Below are 23,008 nucleotides of genomic sequence, written 5' to 3'. Positions count from 1 at the left end.
TAGCATATGAAATAAACTTACTTTTGCATTATATAAATTTATATTCACAGCATCTCTGTATTAAGGTAATAATTAAATTTTTCTACGAAAAATAGAAATGTCTGTGTATGCGCATGCTCAGTGTATAATCGTAAATCCGGTTAATTTTTAAAAGTTAGCGTAAAATTAACTATGCAAATTTTGAGTTCATTTAACTGGACCCTTGTACTTATTCTGTAGATCTCCATATTAAGAATGTCTTTAACTGTTTCAGGAAAAATATAAAATATAATATAATGATTTATTTACATTATTTATTAATTTTTTCCTCATATAAAAATTACTAAAATCGCTATATCAATTTTTCCGTACATTAAACAAAATAAAAAAAAAATTAGCCTCATATGATTTTTATAACAAAGATTAAAGGAACTGAAATATATGTAAAATATCAGGATTCAGCTTGCAATTTCGTAGAGTTATTATTATTATTATTAAATAAAAATATTAGTATATCTTTGATTATAATTAATGAACCTTTGGTCTACATTAAACTATTGTTCAAGAAATTAAACGTTTTCGAGCATCTTCTGCTGTATTTATTATTCTATTCCTCGACATGAAAGATTTGCTAGTCTTATTCCAATTTAATTGCCCACATTTGCTAAATAAAATAAGGCGAGTATTATACCAAACTCAGTAAGTACACAAATTTAATATACAGCTTATTCCAGTTAAATGGGTAATAGGATTTTCATAAAAGAAATTAAATTGTGTAAATTAATGTAAGTGTTGATATGAATAAAAATAACAAATTTGCTATAAGAAAGTAAATAAGTTATTTTGTAGATGTTTGAATTAAGAAAATATAATTTTTTGTAAAAATGCACGTAAAGATTTAGCTCACATGTTAAAATTTATAGAAAAATTTTAGCCTCATATATGAATGCCCCTTTTTTCATGTTCGTGGACAAGGAAAACAAAGTGAAATGCCAGAAATACACTAAATATTTTGAATTAATAAACTTCATTTTCAATCTTTTTAGACTTCGTATAAGATCCGTAAAAGTGGCGAATGAAATATACCATAAAGGCAGTAGTTTTATCAGTACATTCGGATTCGTATAATTTTCGTAAAAATAACGTGTGGAAAATAACGATCAAGAGTCAACAGTAACTTCAGCCTTTTTCATTCGTATAAATTTCGTAAAAGTAACGTGCAAAAAATACCATACCCTTATTTCACCAAAATTATACGTATATTTTTGGAGACGTGCTGCCTGGGGATATTCTAGATATTTTCCTCTCTACCATCTCTTTCTCATTCGATCTAGAAGTAATTCAAGAACTGGATTCCGATCACTGCCTGGTCATTGCGACCCTAGGTACGAACAAGGATGTCCTGGATGAGCAGATCAACAAGCCTAATTGGAAGGTCTTTCATGAAATTCTCACTGAATGACACAATAATAATCCTAGACTACGCACACCGGATGACAATGAACTTGCTGCCAATCAGCTTACTTTAGGTATTCAAAATGCCTATAAAGCGGCTACTAGGAAAATCTCTAGAAGTCAGGTTACTGATAAGTTACCTAATCGGATAAAAAATCTCATGAAAGATAGAAATATCTTAGGAAAAGGTTTCATCTTACCTTTGATCCGAATACTAAGAAGAAGATGAATAGACTTAGCAGAGAGATTAAAAAGCAGATCATCGCAAAGAACTTTGGGATGAGAAGAACCACGGGTAAAGCTAATTTTAGAATAAAGGCATAACTTTTTAAAAAATTTGTATGGCCCTGAAAAAGGCTTTTTTGGGGGGGAGGTAAGGGCAAGGTAATGAGATTTAACCAAAAATTCCATACAGAGTACGTCCCTGTCTCTTCAATGCATAAACGACATCCATAGCAATGACAGTTTTCCTCTTGCCATACTCAGTGTAGGTAACAGCGTCTTGAATCACATTTTCCAAGAAAACTTTAAGTACTCCTCGGGTCTCCTCATAGATGAGGCCAGAAATACGCTTTACTCTACCTCGTCTTGCCAAACGCCTGATTGCTGGCTTGGTGATATCCTGGATATTACCTCTCAGGAACTTGCGATGCCTTTTGGCACCCCCTTTACCAAGACCTTTGCCTCCTTTAACACGACCGGACATTTCTGTAGCTACCCAATAGTGGACGGAAGATCAACAGAATATGAAAAGACCTCCAGTGGAACGATGTAGCACCAGGGCACCTGGGTTGACGAGAACAGAATATGAAAAAGAATTTTATATCGGTTTTATATGCATAACTTGACAAAAAGTATGAGTTCAACCAATAGGAAGAATACTCATAATCAAGTGATAATAGGTTTCACAATTAGAGCTACATTAGCTCGAGTGATTGGTTGGAAACGGAAGACGGTAAAATTGTATACAAAGGCAGCGATAAATTTTTCATTTCATTCATTTCTTTCAAAACTGACAGCCACTTTTTACGGCAAATAAACGGTGAATACCTGAAACTACTTCCCAGCACCACAGATGACCACAGGCAACTTACACTGGATTTACAAAAGCACAACATCGAACATTACATCATCACACCTCGACATAAAAGACCCATAAAAATAGTTATACGAGGACTACCCATCACAACCAGCAAAGAAGAAATTACAGAAGAACTCATACAACTCGAATATTCTGTCTTCAAAGTAGTACAACTTACACGTTTTCGCACAAAACAACCTATGCCACTATTTCAAGTACAGTTTAACCAAACAGAAAACATTGAAAACATATACAACGAAACTCACCTAGGCCTCTTCATGATCACAGTAGAAAAATACATAAACAAAAGCATAGTTCCACAATGTCACAACTGCCAAAGATTCCACCACTCAATCAGACAACTGTTTTTTTTTTGCACCCAGGTGCGTCAAATGTGCACAAAATCATAAGACCACAGATTGCCCCACACCAGGACACACTGATAACCCCAGATGTGAAAAGTTTCAGCAAAACCACGCAGCTTCATATCGAGGGTGTGAAAAATTCACAAAAATCAAACCACGCATAAACATGAACAAACCACATTTTACCACCACACAAAATTCTCTCATCAAGCCCTCAGCCACTGTTACAGAAACAAAAACATATGCTCAAGTAACCTCAAAAACACCAAAATCATATGAATCAAATAATAGCAATAGCAATTCCATCAATAGCAATTTCTGAGATTTCTTCTCTACACTTAAAGATATTTACACTGTATTTCGTAATGGCAGCCTATCCAAATTCCTAAATTTACTAGAAACCATCATGCAGGCAATTCGCAACGCAGATACTCCAATGGAGAAATTATTTATCCTCTTCAACATATGCGAAGAAGCAAATATATTTAGCACTAATCATGTGTAATACATCAAACGATTTTATTATAGTTACATGGAACGCAAACGATCTTTTTTATAAACTAAGTGAACTCAGAGATTTTGTAAATGAGTATAGCCCCAGTAATATTTTCATACAGGAACACAGTGTAATAGTATTGCTAAATAGTTGATATAAAGAAAAAAATTATAAATATGATATTTCTTATTTCCATAAATTATTGTGGGTCACAATACTACGATTCTATTGGACGACCGATTATGATCCGAACTAAGATTCTATTGGACCATCCAAATCAAACCTAGCCGTTTCATTGGTCCGTAATAATAGGACCAGGGTTCATAAACCATGCGCTCCAGTTAGTTTTGTGTAATGATCAGAGTTTGACGGTCGTACATGTAAGACGTACATCTGCTCGCTCCTGATTTTGTGATATTGGAACTCTTCTTTTATTATACCTGATCAGAGTGCATGCTGCTGTAACAGTAGGCCGGCATTGCAATAGATTCTGATTGCTTTCCCCGTTGCTATATTCTCTGCCATCCGCTCCACCATGGATCGAATGATTGATTTTATTGCCGCTGAGATTACCAACTTAGAATGCGTTGAAGAAGCTGATGGATCTCTCTCATCTAAAGATGCACGAGACCTTAAATTCCTTCGTCGTCTCAAACTTTTCATCGACAGAGAATTGAATGCTGATCGTTCTTCTACTTCTCTTCCCAAACCAAACATAGCTCCTAAGGTTAATGACAACGATTCTTCAATAACTGGAATCAACAAAACTAATGCCAGACGAGCCAGCAGCCCTGCGCGCTCAGATGAAGAGCAATCGAAAAAATATAAAGCATTGGATGAAGACAGCTCCGATACGGACTCAGGTCCTAAAGGAGATATTACTAGAAGACCAAGAAAACCCTCTCGAAAGCCTACCCTGACGAATTCCTCTGATTCGACAGCTGAGCCGACCACGGAAACAACTTCTGATAATATGGATACAGCCCCAGAAGTACAGGTCGCAGATCCGGCTACCGAAACACCAAAAAATAACGTCATGGACACTTCTCCCAGTCTGCAACCAATGCTGACGCTACCATCGACCAATCCTAACACGAACTCAAGAAAACCACCGCCTATCATGGTTAAAGATGAAAGATTCAAATTTTCAGAAGTTAAAGCACTCCTCATCGGTTATAATCTGCAGGCTGAAAAGGATTACTTTGGTCAATTAATTCAGAGTGGATTTAAAATCCAATCCAAATCCCCTGCGCTTTATAAACAAATCATACAGGTCTTCAAAGACAAAGGTATTCGATATCACTGCTTCGAATTGCCTGAAAACAAATATGTTAAGGCTGTTATTAGACATCTCCCCAATGACACGGACGAAAGCGAAATTGCTGAGTATTTAACTCAAAAAGGTTATAGCATCATCAGAGTGAATCAACTCAAACGAAGGCGAGACGGAAAAGTCATAAATATGCCTCTCTTCTTGATCACCCTGGATCGTAAGGAAAAAAGTAAAAATATCTTCGACGAAGAATTCATCCTAGGAATGAGGATTAAAGTAGAAAGATACCGAGGTAGAGCTGGACCCCTGCAGTGTTTTCGCCGCCAGGGATTTCACCATGCTCAGACACATTACCACCATGAACCTCGGTGCGTTAAGTGTAAGTGTGGAGACGCTCATCAATCGTTTTTATGTAAAAAAGACAAGAATACTCCCCCTACGTGTGCGAATTGTAAGATGACTGGACACACTGCGAACTTTCGTCGTTGTGAAAAGTTTCCAAAGCCTAAAGCTCAGGTTCAGCCATCATTTTATGCAGATCGAGTAATTAGTAACAAATCCTACTCGCAAGCCTTAGCCAGTGGACTTGCCCCTGAAGCGGTAAGCGAAGCTAAAACCATTCTACATGAACTTAAAAGCTTTGTCGCAATTATTCAAAATTCTGGACTTCCCCTGCTCTTCAAGCAACTAACCCAAGAAAAAAACGCTCTACCTCAAGAAAATGTGATCTCAGATAATGGGCCAACACACTAATAAGGCAAATTTAATCCGCTTCATGGTGTGGAATTCAAATAGTCTCCGCAATAAAATCTCAGAACTGCAAGAATTTCTGTACGAGCACGATATTGACTTCGCGCTCATTACTGAGACACATGCTCAAAGATGTTACAGTCTGAATATCTCCAACTACAGAATCTATCGCTGTGATAGAACTAGCCATCGAGGCGGAGGTGTCGCCATCTATGTGAAGAGAAATTTACCATTTTGCGTAGTTAAAGAGTGTAAAGACTTTGGTTGCGAGCTGATTACAGTGTGCATTACCCTTCCGGTGTACAAAAATATTTATTTCAGTGCTTTTTATAATCCACCGCATAATGTGTTAACTTATAACCTACTAGACTCAATCCTTCCTCCTGATACTCCTACGATCCTGGCAGGAGACCTAAATGCCAAGAGCATCGCATGGAATTGCCGTAAAGGAAATACAAACGGTAAAACTCTACAAAATTACATTTTAAGCCATCCTGTTGTTATTTACACACCGGACGAATACACTTATCACCCGGACAGAATAGAATATTCCGACATTCTGGATATTGTTTTGTCCACCACAACTATCCCTATCACGCTTGAAGTATTGCACGAACTATCCTCGGATCACTTACCGATCATTGCTACTTTAGGAGTGAACAAAAGTAATACTGCTTCCACTAGGAAAATTACTGACTGGCAGCGCTATGAACTCTTCATGAAAGACAGTGTTCTTGATGTCAGAAATTTGATCTGTGTTGATAACATCGACTCTGCAGTATCCTCATTTACCTCAAAAATTCAAAGGGCTATTGAAAATGCTAGTGATACAGTTGTAAATACAAACACGCTCTTCCGACTGCCGCCTAAAATACGTCAAATGATGAGGCATAGAAATCGCCTCAGAAAAATTTACAACCTTACCTGGGATCCTGTCGCCAAAAGGGCGATAAATCGCCTAAACCGGGACATCAAAACTGCTGTGAAGCAACACAAGGACGAACTCTGGTGTGAAAAAATGTGCAACTTAGATTTCCGTGACGGATCTCTTTGGACTTTAATAAAAAACCTCAAAGCAAATTTTGTTACCAATCGTCCCATCTTCCATAACGGAGTTGTTGCCCTTTCAAATGGAGATAAAGCAAATGTTTTCGCCTCGCATTTGGAACTACAATTTACGCCAAATGATTGGCCTGTGGACAGAAACTTTGAACTTTTCACCCTTACTCATGTGAAAGATTGGCTAAATGCCCCCACAGCACGAAATATTCCCAAATTTGCTACCCCTGTAGAAGTGTCTCAAATTATTAAAAACTCAAATCACGCAAAGCTCCCGGAAATGATGGCATTTCTAATACTGCAGTTAAAATGTTACCTCCCTGTGCAGTAGCGAATTTCACTAGCATTTTAAATGCGTGTTTATTTAACTCCTACTTTCCACAGCAGTGCAAAAGTGCAAAAATTATTTTAATTCCTAAACCTGGAAAGGACCACACGAAACCAGATGGCTATCGACCTATTAGTCTCCTGCCTGTGCTCGGAAAAATTTATGAGCGCATTATTCTCTCACGTATGCAATCCTATCTAAACATGTTGCCTCCGGAACAATTTGGTTTCCGCCAGCACCTTTCTACTACGAAGCAATTGTTACGCATTACTGACTTTTGGGGCTCTGCTTTGCATAACAAACAAAGTGTTGCTCTCCTCATGTTGGACGTGGCGAAAGCCTTCGACCGCGTCTGGCATGAGGGGCTCATATCCAAATTAATTACTGCTAACGTGGACCGAGAAATGATCTTGACAATTCACTCCTTCATTACAAACCGGACTTTTTGTGTTTGTGTGAACGGTGCTATCTCCTCGTCTAGAAATATCCATAGCGTTATTCCGCAAGGGTCAATTCTAGGACCTTATATGTATCTATTTTATGCTGCTGACTTTCCTCAAGCATCTCAAAATAACGCTATTTTGGCCTGTTATGCAGACGACACTGCCCTGGCAGTAAAGTCTGTTAATATGAATCACGCCATCAAAAAACTACAAGATGTCATTCCTAGCATTGAACGATGGTGCGCGCAATGGAAAGTCCAAATAAACGCAGCCAAATCTCAACTCCTCATACGCAGAAATAAAAGGAACACACCTGTCAAAAGAGGACTTTATCTATTTAACGAAATTGTTCCAATTGTTCCCCATGCCAAGTACCTCGGAGTGATTATAAATGATCGCTTAACGTGGACTAACCATATAAATTACGTCAGGGATAAGGCCTTACAAATTATCAAATGTCTCTTCCCAATTATTGGTAAATACTCCACTCTCGACCTGGGAAAAAAGCGGCTCATCTACACGTCTGCGATCAGACCGATCATGACTTACGCCTCCCCAGCGTGGGCCGCCCTGACCAAAACTGACCTCAATAAATTATGTGTTGTGCAGAACCGCTATCTCAGGATTATTACGAATGCTCATTATTTCGTGACAAATAAGTGTCTACAAGATGACCTCAAGATCGACCCCTTATAAGTTCATCGCAAAGCAAAATCGGAATTTCTTCAGAGAAGCCCAGGACTGCAATCATATGCGTCAATTTAACCTCTTTGAATATGAAATATTGCACGAAGACAGGCACCTTAGACCATTTACTGCATTTATCCTCAATGAAAATCAGAACTTTCCAACCTAAGTTTTTACCCTGTGTTTACTTGGAAAACTGAAATGCTTAAAGTTAAGCAGCCACTATCGGGGTCAAGGCACGGGAGGGTGACCTCCCACGGGACTACGAACTATAAAGTCTTCTACTGCTTACTGTAGATCTCTCACTGCTCCTATTGGTTTCAAATTTCTTTTATTTTATTTAATTTAACTTTTAGTTTACTGGAAAGTATGTTTTTATGTCTCTGCAATTGAATATTTTGTAAATAGCAAATTCTCATGATTTTCGCATACATGTCTCAACAGCCAATCAAAAGACTTCTACTAAGAGATATCTTTGACTGCTTCTGCTGGACTCCCTGCGGAATTTTACTTTTGTATATAGTCTTTCTAGTTGTGAGAAAAATGCACTTTGATGAGTTAATGCACTGAATATTTGTAAAAATGCACACTGTACCTGAAACTTGGACCAGCATCTCTCCAGCCTACCAGACACCGCTATAGCCTCACGTGACAAAGTAGTCACACCTTCTTTCATTTTGCATCCTGTCCTCCGGACACACTCATGCATTTGCTATACCTGCAATGTACTTTTTAATTCATGACAGCCGGTATACAGCTTGCTATCAGCAAGCTACACACGGCAATAGTGGGAAAAGGAAAGGATTTTGTGTAATTTTGCAATCATATCATCATGTCTGGTTGCGGAAAACATGACAAAGCAAGGGAAAAGATCAGGACTCGATCCAGTCATGCTGGTCTTCAGTTTCCTGTCGGTCGTATCCATCGTCTTCTGCGAAAAGGAAATTATGCAGAAAGAGTAGGTGCCGGCGCTCCTGTCTATCTTGCAGCAGTTTTAGAATACTTGGCTGCTGAGGTTCTGGAATTGGCCGGTAATGCAGCTCGAGATAACAAGAAGTCTAGAATAATTCCTAGACATCTTCAGCTGGCAGTAAGAAGCGATGAGGAGTTAGATAAATTGCTTTCTGGCATCACCATTGCAGAGGGTGGAGTGCTTCCCAATATCCAGGCTGCACTAATCCCGAATAAGATGGAAAAGAAAGCGTAGTTTGACATTGACCAGGATGTCTAAAAAAAGGGCCCTTTTAAGGGCCAGAAAATATAGGAAAAAAGATATTGCTCAATTGCTTCAATTGAAAAAATTGTCACATGCATGTGATAGTATCATTTTCTTGTTTTTTTTCACGTTAAAATCTAAATTGATCTGAATGTAGACAACAGGAGACATTTGTAACCATTCTGATGCAAATATTTAAGGAGGAACTTAAAGGATTTAGAATTTAATGAGTAAAAAAATGGTAATCTTTTCATGAGAAAACATAAAAGCACAAAGTTTAAAACACATCTTGTAAGTGGTGCCATCTTGCCGTACATATTGATATTAAAAAGCTATTCGAATACTAACTTCCATTTTTTCCTAAGAATCATTTTTTCGAATTCTGAATAAGTCACTAAAACGAAAGGATATGCATATTTGTGAAAAAAAAAAACCTTTAAGTACCATCCAAATAATTCAATAAGCTTAATTATAATAATATATAAACAATTTCTTGGTTTTATAGAAGCATTTCTGCACATTTACAATTTTCATATTTTTAACTATCTAGTTATATCAAAATACATGATTTAGTAAAATATAATTCAAATACTTTAAGTTATTTTAGATCAAATACTAACTTTTCAATAAATTTTTTCATGCAAGTCTAATAATCATCATAACTATCAAGTTTTGACTTTGAAAATTATGTTTAGAGAAACCCGAAGCTGCAGTAAATAGTAATAAATTTATTCAAAACTGAAAGTAAAGCATTCTTACTTTATTTTCTTTCTTTAACTATGGCAGATCTTTTAAAACAACAAAATCAAACAAACAAAAAAGAAATGCATTCATGAAAGGACTTAGGACTTACTTATTATTCATGAAAGGATATATTTCAGTAATTACAAGTACATGAAAATTCAGTATATATAAAATAAAATGAACAAAGATTTGAAACAATGTACCTGTGTTTCTATCGCAAAAAAGTTCCTGTTTTAATAGCACAATATCTTTGAGTTAAAGATTATATATTAAAGCAAATTTATAAAACTAAATTCAAAAATAAGAAATTAAATTATTTTTAGGGAAAACACTAAGCAAATAAAAAATTTTGAATTTCATAAATAAATGAAAGTTACATGCTTTATTTTTTGGCATAAAATAGACAATATTTCCAAAACAGATTTCTGAACAATTAGTCATGTTAATATTGCCTTTCTTTTTCCATTAAAAGCTATTTCCTGCTTAATAACAGTATGCTTTAAGATAAATATTAAAACGTTTGAGTAAAAATAATATAACTATAAAAAGGTGAGACACATGCAAGCAGGAGTGACACAAACAGTAAGAAACAGACTTGTGCAAAATTTTTTTAATTTATTCATTTGGTATTCTATGTCATTAACAGTACCAAAATATAATTTTTTGCAAAAATGCACGTAAAGATTGAGCTCACACGTTAAAATTTATAGAAAAATTTAACCTCATATATGAATGCCCTTTTTTTCATATTCGTGGAAAAGGAAAACAAAGTGAAATGCCAAAAATGCACTAAATATTTTGAATTAATAAACTTCATTTTCAATCTTTTTAGACTTCGTATAAGATCCGTAAAATTGACGAATGAAATATACCATAAAGGCAGTGGTTTCTTTCAGAACATTCGGATTCGTAAAACACTTGTAAAACAAGCAGAAGTAAAAAGTCAATTGCAATAGTTATTGCTATGATAATAACTAGAAAACTGAAATTTTAGGAAATTTTCAATTTTATTCGGAAAAAAGGGGCCTATTCAGTTGAGGAAACTCTGATATTGCCGAGTTCTATTAAGATGTCCGAAATAGTTCAGGGCAGAAATCCATAAAATTCCTTTAACCAACGATTCAATTTCAAAGCGAATTTCGGAAATTAAATAAAGATCAGCATTAGTAGATAATAATTAGTCTCAAAATGAGGCTTAAGTTTGAAATTCATTTTGATGAATCAACTGATAATTAAATAAAGATCAACTGATATTACCAGCTTACCTCAATTATTAGTGTATGTTAGATATATTTTTGAAGGGGGCATTCATGACGAATTTTTTGTCTTGCCGCTCTTCGAATGGACGTACATGATGACAGGACATTTTCTAGAAGTAACGAATTTTTCTTTGAAGAGAGTTTGCAATGGAAAAATTATGTTAACATTTGTACAGACGGTACTAAAGAGATGGTCGGTGAAAAAAATGGATTTCTAGTCAAAGCAAAAAAAAAAAAAAAAAAAAAAAAAAAAAAAAAAAAAAAAAAAACCCACGATTAAGAACATATAACATTCACTCATTGCATGATAAATCGGGAGGCCCTGGTGGCCAAACAAATATTTTCGGAGTTAGATGTTGTGCTTCGAGATAGTGTTAAAGTGGTCAACTTATGTATTAAAATGCGTGCTGGACAGTCGTTTGTTTCAAATTTTTATAAAGACTTGGTTCCGAGTCGCCCAGAGCGGCCGAGCGGTACAGTCGCTGAACACTGGTAGTTCGGTCCAAGGTTCGAATTCCGGAAACGGCCTGGCTGCATGGGTGTTTTCGTGGTTTTTCCATGTGTAACGTATATACGAGCCAGTTTCCCTTAGAAAGTCCTCCACAAAGGCATCCCTCCCCTTAGGCGGATAGCCCTCGAGGCTTTGCCGTAATTAAATAAAATAACTTAACCTAATCTAACCTAACCGAGTCGCCCAGACGGTATAGTAGTTAGAGGAGCCTATTGCGGTACCGAAAGGCCCGGGTTCAAATCCCGGCTAAGACATGGATGTCTGTAAGTATATAGTGTCGTTGCGGCATGGCGGCACTCTAAATATGCGGCGAGCCAATTATCCTCTCGTGTGGATTGGCGGGAGAAACTTGGATGCCCCCCGGGGTGCTCTCCCTCAAAATTGGGGATGGAAAACAGAAGTCCAGCCTCTCTTCGGAGTAGATTTTGCGAACCATTGTTCCACGTAATATGGACAAGACTTAGACCTGAATACGAAAGCGTATTATTACATGCAGAGCTAAGGCGGCTTTCAAGAAGCCACAGTTTAAAAAATTATTAAAGTTAAAAGGTAATTTTCTTCTCTTTCGGACAGAAAAAATTTGATTTTAAAAAATAAAATAATACATGAACAAAAATCTGATTTTGTGAAGTTATTCCGTAATAAGCTGTGGCTAAATAATATACATATTTTATTTGAATGATATATTTGAAAACCTAAATGAGCTAAATTTTCCAATTCAAGGAATCTTGCAACGTTTTTATATTCAAATCAAAACTCGATGCTTTTAGTAAGAAAGTTACCATGTGGAGAACCATGAACGAAAAGGGTTCGTTAGAAATGTTTGTCACAACAAGTGAAAAGGATGAAAGAGATCTTCAAAAAGATGAGTTGTTAAGTGATATTTAAGCATCTTCGGTGTCTTGAGAAAAATTTTGTGAAATCTTTCCCTTCGAATTTTGGTGCCGAGAAACTAATATGGGCTGTGAAACCATTCGGAATTCATGCGGAAAATGTTACTCATTTGCCATTAAAATCACAAGAAGAACTTGTTTAATTATCAAATTATTCGGGGTTTGAACATTGATTTTAATACGAAGCCCTTAGAAGATCTTTGGTTAGGAGTTGCAAAAGAATTTCCAACGATTTCTGAAACTGCCATAAATTTTCTTTTAACTTTTTCAACGACGTATTTGAGTGAGGCGACATTTTCGTCTTTAACCACCATAAAATCAAAGTATCAATCAAATGTAACGAATAGTGAAGAAGTGCGGTGTCGACAATTTTGCCAAGTTTTGATAACATAATTAAAAATCACAGACATCCTTCCCATTGATACTTACAGACTTACTTATTAATACTTCACAGACACATCCTTCCCACTGATACTTAATCCTCGCATATGCGCTGATAAGGTTTTCTAAGCAGCGATCTTCCGAATGACTGCCCTTAATGGATGGACTAGAGTTAGTGCTTGAGTTTACTCAAGTAACTGAACTTAATTTTATTATTGCTTTATATTTTGAAGTTTTTTACTTACTTAAAATTTTCACATTGTTCAGGATCTTAAAATTAAAAATTAAAATTAATGACCTAAAACTGCAATAGTATATTACAGTACAAGTGAAGAAACTTATAGTTTCGTTCAAGCGTGTGTGGGATTTGCGCGATGAATTTGGGGTCGCACAAAATTGCGTTAATATTAAGGGGTTCCCACACCAAAACTTTTAAGAAACCCTGTCTAGACAAACATAAACTTAAAAATGGGAAAATATACAGCCTCACCTTTTGAATTTTGAATGAAATGTCAAATGAAATGTTAAAATAATTCTACGTCGCTGTCATTGCTTAAGAAAACATATGAAGCTTTTTAAATTAATTATTATACTTAAAATTATTTTTTATCAGCCATCGTTAGAGATATAGGCAATGATGCCTCGCCATATGTAACAATTAAATCATTGATTCGTATAAATTTTCTGTATATGCGCTATATTTACGTTTTCTTATATACAAGGTGTAACGTAAATATTGCTACAAACTTCTTGGGGAGGTTGGGCGCATCATAAGGATTAAGAATTGCGTAGAAACCTATACCCGGAAATGTCAGGGGTAAGTGGTAGCACAGGTAGAATATGAGAAAAGAAGCAAGAGTGATTAATTTGAAACACTTATTTGACATGAATACAAATGGTATAAGATAGCTTGAATGTTATAAGAGATTAATATTAATATTAATATTTGTTCGGCGTGTTATTGTATCTTAAGAGTGTTATTGTATTTCTTAAGTTATAAGAAATGCTCGAAGTTTGCACCATCAAACACCAAACATTCCTGACACCGACGGATCATTCATTCGGATTTCATTTGAATACCCAGAATTGTTTTATCTTTCTGGAGCAGGTTCTTCCCGATTTGCTTGACGATGGTCCACCAAATGTGAGGCGCAACATGTGATTCCAACATGATGGAGCCCTTGCTCATTTTGGACTAGATGTTCCTAGCCATTTGAAGAGATCATTCCCGCATCGATTAATTGGGCGTGGTCGACCACTTTCCTGGCCCTCACGTTCACCGGATTTATCCAGTCTTGATTTCTTTTTGTGAGAAGCCATCAAAATTGTCGTGTGTCACGATCCTTTTGTGTTTGAAATGGATCTCGTGGCAAGACTCATCTAAGCTGCTGCTACAATCAAAGAAATTCCCGGTGTGTTTGACCATGTCTGGCAATAAATGGTCCGTCGGCTTCAGGCATGTTTGGCGTGTGATGGTGCAAACTTCGAGAATCTGTTGTAACATTCAAGCTGTCACATTTAGTAATTTTGAAATAACGTAGGCAAACCGGTAAAATTCTCTCTCTTACAATTCAATTTACAAAATTTCTTCAAGAGTCAAACTTGAGCAAATCCATCAAATTTCAATGAAACATACGCAATTACGTGATTTGCTTATTTGTGAGTTTATAACTACTGATTGTACGTTGTGATATTGTGAATTCCTGTACAAGTATTTCTGGGGAAACTTCCAGAAATTTAAAGTGTTTATTTTGATGAAAGATATTTTTACTAACCTATCATCGTACCTGTGTGCATTCAATTTATCAGAAGCTCGTACGCACGCAGCAAGAATTATTGTCATAATAAAGCTAATTACTGAATGGAAAATAGGTTCGCTTGTCATTACGTGATTTCTTCGACTGCCTCTGTGTTGTGATCACTGGAATAGCGTTTTTTCCGTATTATGAAATACTATTTCTTAACAGAGTTTCATTCTAATAGATCATGTACTCTAGTATGTTGTATTATCCTCTAGGAAATCACCTTCATTTTGTAAACCTGAGATATGGTACATGTATGCTTGAGTTTGTTAAACATTTCTAAAAGGCCGAACTATACATGAACACTCTCAGACGCCTAAAATGCGCAATTTCTTTACCCATTTGAACAAATAGTGCCCATAGCAACTATTTAAAAGTAATTACAAACCAAGTTTCGTAAAAATCCAAATAAGAGTTGATTAAGTCAGTCTTGTTGTTTATAACGTAAAATATAACACAAATCTTAAACGATCACTTTTTGTTATACAAGTAGCTGCTGTTCTTCCTATCCTGGCTTGTCTGAATCAGATCAATCTCACGGAATTCATTGTGGCAAGGATTCCAGATTGCGCCTGTCTTTACCAAGAATCTTTGCCTTGAATACCATACAAGTGATTGTACGACTTTTCTCAGTTCTGTCCCTAATTTTGAACTAGAGCAGCATGGAGAAAGGAAGTAAGAGGAGAGGCCCTGACTGTTTTTTTTCCCCATGCCCTGCCTTGAAGCAGTTACGTACCGTCGTGAAGACAAAAACATTCAGCCACTTGCCGCTAAGATTAACGTGTTTTGACATGATCGGCGGTAAACATTTTGCAATTACATCGTAAATATATGTATAAATATATATATTTGCTCTTTTTTTACAATATTTCAGAGTCCTAAGTTTGCCAAAAGCATATATGCTGAAACAACATTTCGATCTTAACGGAATGAAATGCTATACATTTCCCAGGACTGTTTGCTCAGAACAGTTAAATTTGAATGAATTATTTTCACAAAATTTCTTTAATTACATTGGAAAGAAATTTTAAGGTAATTCGATTTTATTCGGTCAATGATTACCAAAATAATACCAAAGTTTACTGTATTATTAATATTAAACTTATGTATTATTTCTTTTTTATTTACAGAGTTTCTTCCTGAAACTCTTTCTCAAATGTGAGATGATTTCTCAGCTTCAGAGATTTCCTTTTGAATCACCTTATAATTAATGCCCTGCTCTGTTCATTTCAAATCAGAGTACCCTTTACGTTAAATATTGATTAAATTTATAAGCAGTTTGGGGGTTTCAGCTGGCTCTAGAATTTTGTTTGGCACTTAAATACGAGCGTAAGAGGGAATTTGCATGCTTTTCAAAGATGTTTCAGTTAAAGAAATGAACTGTTCCCCCCTCATACAAACTGTAACATGGCATGAAGAAACATTAATAATTTTATTATTAGTGTAATAATTTATTTGGATAAACATTAATTTTTTTTATTATTAGTATAATAATTAAATTGGAGAAACATTAATAATTTTATTATTAGTATAATAATTAAATTGGAGAAACATTAATAATTTTATTATTAGTATAATAATTAAATTGGAGAAACATTAATAATATAATTATTAGTATGTAATATACTATCTATTAATAATAATTTTGCTATTATTTTATTGTTAATTATTGGAAACTTAATTTCACTCAGAAGCTATAAATGCTTTCAGCTATATTGCGTGACGAAAAATTTCATTAAAAATTTTTCTGATGAGATAACAAAATGTAATCTGCGACATTTTCTACAAAAGAACTGGTTTCAGCAATAAAGGGGTGTCGAAATTTAGATTTTGTGACCATGAACTGCTTTCCAAATGCCCCGTGATGTTTTTAAAAGGCGTTATAGAAATGGATGCTGTATTTAATAGGAAATAAAATTAAGTTTGTATAAAATAGATAATAGTACCTCATTAATTCTCTGAGAGTTTATCGAATTTTTAGCATGTCGGTACTTCATATGTAGCCAATTCCTGGCTCATATTGCTCCATTTTCAATGATAATCACTTCTTACATCGTTTTATTGTCTCTAACAGTAAATATTTTGTCTTTTGTTGCTTTGTTTTCCTTATTTTTCTACGCGATTTGAGAATGTCGTCGTCTGCTTTGAAGAACTAGTAATATAATGTACATTTAAATACTTCTGTAAAAATAATAAAATAAAACCTTGATTTACAAAATGGAAAAATGGCTAAGATTTGACTAAGCGAAAAGGTGACGATTCACAAGTGACGGATCCAGGACAATCTGTTAGCACTCAATATTGAAAAGAAAGGAAAATTGTTTCTGGAAAATATAATGAAAATTATTTATCATTTGGATTTACTTGGAATGGAGATGAAATGCCTCAGTGTGTTGTTTGTGGTGAACTGTTACCGAAGCAAAGTATGAAACCATCGTCTCGTAAGAGACATCTTGAATTTAAGCATGCCAATTTAAAGGATAAATCTGAAGACTATTTCAGGAGGAAATTACCTAAGTTCAAAAATATTAAGCAAGTAATGAAAGGTCTTGTTAGTTCGAGCGAAAGCTCTAGTTACCTGGTAAGCCTAAATATTCCTAAGACTGGGCAGGCTCACACTATTAGAGAAATCCTTACATTAGCAACAGCTTGAGATATCATTTTAATATTATTCAATGAAAAGAGGCTAATGAACTTAATAATATTCCGTTATCAAATGATGCAGTAAGTCGACGAATTCAGGAAATGACAAATTCCGCAAAAGGCACACTTGTTAAAAAATAAAACAGTGAGCATTTGCAATTGGATGAAAAAAAAAACTGATATAACGAATATTGTTCAATTATTATTTTACATACGTTTTCGAAGAAGATAAACCAATTGCTGAAGAGTATTTATTTTGTGAATACCTTCATGATAGAGCACCTGCAAGTGAAATATTCAAAGTAATTAACAATTTTATGTATGAGAATGTCCTTGGAGTAAGTGTATTGCCGTATGCTGTGACGGTGTTCGGGCTTTAACAGGAAAACATTCCGAAGAGATTTCTCAAATAAAGAAAGCCGTACCTGAAACTAAATGGGCAACGAAATTTTGATTAACAAACTCTACGATTTCAAAGTGAGTAACGGCAAAACTGGACAGAGAAAAACAAGATTTTTATCTCCAGCTCGCGATACTGTGTATCGGAAAAACTAAATATATGCTCATTTTAAAATTATTTTGTTATATATCCGTTGAATTGAATTTTATTTTTAAGTGCAAAGCAGGATATTTAATAAATAAAGATAACACTCACAAGGTTAAAAAGTGTCCCTTTTGACGTAATGCAAAATCTCAAAGCTTTCGAATTTTTTTATCATTATTATTATTGTTGCTGTTGTTTAATATTTCTATTCAGAAATTCAAACAAAATCATTGTAAAATGTAATGATGGTACTAAAGGTTTCCAATTTTTTTAAATGGTACGCGTTAGTTGAAAGTTTGAGAACCGCTGATATATATATGATTTGACTAAAGAATATACGAATATGTTACACACTCTGCACACACCAAAAACAGCAAGGACGATGCAGAAGAAAAACAACGTAAAACTCCTGCCTTAAGAGAATTGATTAAAAAATACAAATCATGCTAAGGAAACCTGGAAAATATCATGTTGTTCGCAATACGGAATTATCATGAATACACTGAATGAGGTTCGGACCCTTATGAAAAAATATTTCAACTTGACTGGACCAGATTCTTATAAACACTTTCAACGGATTATAGTTCTGTCTTGAACGCTGTTTCTAAATATAAAGACGCAACACAATTATTACACCTCTTAATAGCACTAGCGACATCGCATACAAAGAAACTGATAAAGATGAGTCTCTACCAAATCACTACGCCTCTTAATTTTCCACTCACAACATATCCCATCCTCAAACAGAACAAGTTGTGTAATTGTTCAATCTATAATTATTTTCAAGCACAAATACAAACAGCATCCCTGTTGTAATGCCCTCGGAGGTGATTGGATAGATCGAAATAATAAAAAATCGCACAAGTCCGGAATGGGTTGGCTGCAAGGGCGTTTTCATTGTTTTTCTGATGTGGAACGTAACTTAGAGCTAGTTCGCCTTACAGAGACCTCGAAGAAGTCATCTTTGCTCTTAGACAAATAACCACAGCGTGTTTTGCCATAATCAAACAAAACGAACCATGTTTGGAATATGCAAGGTGTGACACAAAAAAACGAGACTGGTTCAATGAATCATTCTACTTACAGAATCAGTTCTCCATGACGTCATAACCTTCCTTCAAAGTAGCTCTCTTCAGCAGTCACACACTTCTGCATTCTGTGCTGCCACACCTGGTAGGAGCTCTTCAACGAGGTTTTTGAAAGGCTCTTCAGGAGATTCTCCGTTTTGGGACTGAACTTCTTCAGCTGAGGTAAAATGGGTTCCCTTTAGGTAAGATTTATCTTTAGGAAATGAAAATATTGCATGAAGCCAAGTTAGGTGAATATGGAGGATGTCCCATCACAATAATGTTTTTGCTGGTGAGAAACTGCTTGACAGGTAGAGCCGTGTGAGCGGGTGCATTATCTTGGTGAAACAGCCATCCATCACTCCACAATTGTGGCCTTTTTTTCCTAATTTGTTCACGAAGTCTTTTTATTACTTCAATGTAGTAGTATATATTAACAGTTTGGCCATTTGAGAACACATTCAATCATGATGTCAATCGTGATCATCTTTCACAGTGTCCCTTCCCCCTGAAAACCGCTTATGCCATTCAAACATGCGTACATGAGACAAAGTTTTATCTCCATAAGCTTCGGTTAACATTTGAAATGTTTCCTCCGTGTTGATCTTGATGTTAATTCGCTGTTCAGTGCTTACATGAGACATTTTTCTGGCAGAATGCAGTTTCACATGTTCACTCAGTGGCGCAGTACTCCCCAATGGCGTGGTCTGTTAAGTCCAAACTAGCCGCATAGATAGAAGAGCTGCGTCACATGACGTCAGCAAAACAGTTGTTGCCAGCTCCACTCTGTTTTCAAGCTATACTCTTAGTCTCTTTTTTAGTGTCACACCTCGTATGAGTATTCATCAGTCATAGTTATCTCTCCGTAACCTATAATTAAATGTATGCTATGAGGGCGTGGCATTTCGTGTGTCGTATCGTATGTGTATGTGTGTGATGTTTCCGGATCGTTGCTACAACCGACGAACATTACTAATGTCTTTGCTTAGGAGATATCATTTTTATACTAAAAGTTTAACATCATTTTCTCTTAGCTTAGGAGATACTATTTTTGAAAATAGATACATTTGAAAGGGAGTGTTTGTGCTATTTAACAGATAGAAAGGGCCATAGCAGGCTGAACATCTATATAGGATGTTATAAATCTGTATAGTATTCAGTAATACTTAACTCTTCAATTTTAATATTTTAAATAATTATCACCCGATGTGTCTATTTGTAGCATTAAAATATGAATAATTAGTATGCTTAACCAGAATACCATAATTCCAAGCGTTATGAGTTTCTTAAATGTTTTATCTCCTTATTTAAAACTTACATTGCACTGAAGGTATGTGTCATCACATCATAAGAAATAAAAAAAAAAAAAAAAAAAAGAATTACTAGTCATGTAAAAGCCTAAAGCCGGAAGGCAAACGTCACAGAACTCCTGTCCTATCGTTAAAACTTATGGACTTCCCTGTCTGTTCTTTTCAAAATTTTGAAAACGTTGTTTATCATTATATATATTGTCACTTATTGTTTTTCGAAAAATCGTTTTCGTAAAATGCAGTGAAAGCAAAAAAGTTGGGATACACAGGAGTTAGCTTGTGGGCGCGATAAGATCATCGAATTCGTAAATCGTTAGTGCGATTACTGTGGAAGACTCCTTACGAAATGGGGCTTCGCTTGGCTTAAGGGTGTGCGAACCCTGGAGTTTTTAAACTGCTTTGGTACTGATTTAAAGAGGTATGTACATTTGTGTGGTCACACTTTTCCTTTGCTTTCATTGAAAATAATGACTCTTGATTTAATAATTTGTGTCAGTTCAGTTTTTCTTTCCTCCGAGAATCTGATAATTTCCATTTGGAAACAACCATTTGGATTCCGAATTAAACTAGATTACCCATGCCACTTCAGCTGTCATAACAAATTCCACTAAAAGTAAGTTTCTTTAACCATGATTATATTTAGCCAACTGATATGTATCCAGTTTGATTTATTTCACTCTCTGATATAAATACTGAAAAATACGAATTTGAGTGCGAAATGTTATCAACAAATACAGTTATGACATATATTCAACTTGCTTTATTTCACTCTCTAAAACAACTACCCCAATATACGACCATGCTAGAAGATTTCATCAACCAATGCAATTAAAACAGTTATTACATAGTCATTGAGCTTTATCTAAAAAGTGTCTTTCGTTTCTAGTCCTTAATTGATTCGTTGCTTTTTACAGTTTTTCATCTCATGCAGTTATTAATCTAAAGTGGCCGCAAAATATATTCAAAAAATTCCCCCAAGCAATTAATATACCTTTGATACTCTTTCAGAAATTTATCTTTGATGACTCTTTCAGAAAATCGGTGGTAAACTTGCACTGACTTTTAAGCAAACGAGTTCAGAACTTACATAGTTTGGAGTGTCAAATATCTCAAAAACTTAGTTCTTCAAATTTCAAAAAGATTGAAATTCCTGTGTTTCAATTGGATAAACCCTCGCAAGTTTAAAATCACATTCAGAGTTTGAGATTATATGTATTATGAAAAAGATTTATACTCAATTTTTTACTTGTTACCTTTTCGTATACTCATGCGCTGTATAAATTTTAAAATTTCAAAAATATTGCTATGAACGTTTAAAATCATATCTAAACTTTAAGATTATACTTAATATGAAAATAATTGTAACCAGATTGTTAGTTACTAGTTTTTTCACGAAATATTGCACTACATGTGTTTTAAATACCGCATGTTTTGGTTGAATCTGATCAATCATTGTAATACTCGTATTTTTACCACTCTCGTCAGAGTCCTCTATTTGATTAATTTCTACCTTTGGTCCTTTATAGTCCCTCTTTTTCTTTCCCTATTCTCCGATTTCTCTTTCGAGGTTATATCCACGTTCAGAATTCATTACGTCATGTGTCTTCGCGCTTCATTTCATTGAACTGGCATCGTTACACTATGCAATAGCCCGGTCTTAACAACGAGTCTAAGTCATCGGATTTATGAAGTTTAGTTTTCTTACATGGAATTGCGTTGCCTAATATAGGAAGAGCGGTGAGTTTAGAGTACGTTATTTTATTTTTGCTGTTTGTAAGTGAATTATTTCTTACGTCTGCTGTTCCCCACAGAAAATTTCAGGATCGTATTTCAAAAATTTGATTAAAGCCTGTGTGACGATAATTCAGCAGTTGGTGCAAAATTTACGGAATTTTAAAGAAATTCTAAAAATCCTTATTTAGAAATCCATTCTCAAGAATATACTCTTAGGCTTTAAAGAGCTGAATTATATTTCATTCATGAGTATTTATCTTAATCCTCACAGGACGACTCTATCAATTAAAATATTTAAATAACAGTAAAGAGTTTCTGCTAAAAATTTAAATGTTAAACGTAAATTAAGACTAACGTGTTAACTATTAATACTATTTAGTCAGAAAATTTTCTACATGTTTTAACCTCACGAAGATCCTTCCTGTTTCCTTTTGTGATACGAACAGGATTAATCATCCATTGTTCAACAATTTTACTACTCGGCTGCTGTTGGGTCAACAATATCACCAAAGTATGGTGTAAGCAAAGTACAATATACTAGCAATGTTCAGATTTAAAATTCTCAAATTGCTAGTTTTGTTTCACTTGAGGAATATGCATTTACTTAATATTAAGAGTGTAATATTAAGAGTCTAGGTAAGAATTTTAGAATTTAATTGAAATTCTGTCAAATTTACATTAAGTGATGAATCATCGTTAAACAAGCTCTAAATCAAGTTTCTTAATTACTTCCCAGGTAACTTTTCTAGTTAACAGGAAATCGAAGAAAGAATTCAGATAAAAAATCAACCAGAAGAAAAAGGAGAGCAAAAATTTTTTCTTAAGTCACCGCTTTGCCTACAACAGGTAACGCAGTTTCATTTAAAAAGTTAAACTTTCTAAAAAAACATTTTTGAGATTTATGGAAGTTTAAAATACTTAGAGCGAAAGATTGTACGAAACAATTGGTAAGTAATGAATAGTTATAACTTTGTTCATAATGAGTATC

The 23,008-nt window shown here is 34.9% G+C and overlaps 2 protein-coding genes across 2 annotated transcripts; one reads left to right on the top strand and one right to left on the bottom strand.

Moving 5' to 3' along the window:
* Positions 1-1,828: 1,828 nt before the first annotated feature.
* LOC146993912 (histone H4-like) lies at positions 1,829-2,140 on the bottom strand. Its single transcript, XM_085826423.1, has one exon. It carries the CDS (start codon positions 2,138-2,140, stop codon positions 1,829-1,831), a length of 312 nt encoding a protein of 103 aa, XP_085682549.1.
* A 6,608-nt stretch (positions 2,141-8,748) lies between these two features.
* LOC146993911 (histone H2A-like) lies at positions 8,749-9,123 on the top strand. The gene has a single exon (XM_085826422.1). The coding sequence runs from the start codon at positions 8,749-8,751 to the stop codon at positions 9,121-9,123; it is 375 nt and encodes a 124-aa protein (XP_085682548.1).
* Positions 9,124-23,008: the final 13,885 nt, after the last annotated feature.

This window comes from Stegodyphus dumicola, chromosome 11 (genome assembly GCF_044657685.1).
Source record: "Stegodyphus dumicola isolate Sdum_Otavi_A_Nest chromosome 11, ASM4465768v1".
NCBI lineage: Eukaryota > Metazoa > Arthropoda > Arachnida > Araneae > Eresidae > Stegodyphus > Stegodyphus dumicola.
The sequence above is the reverse complement of the archived record's forward strand: the minus strand, read 5'-3'. Positions and strand labels throughout refer to the sequence as shown.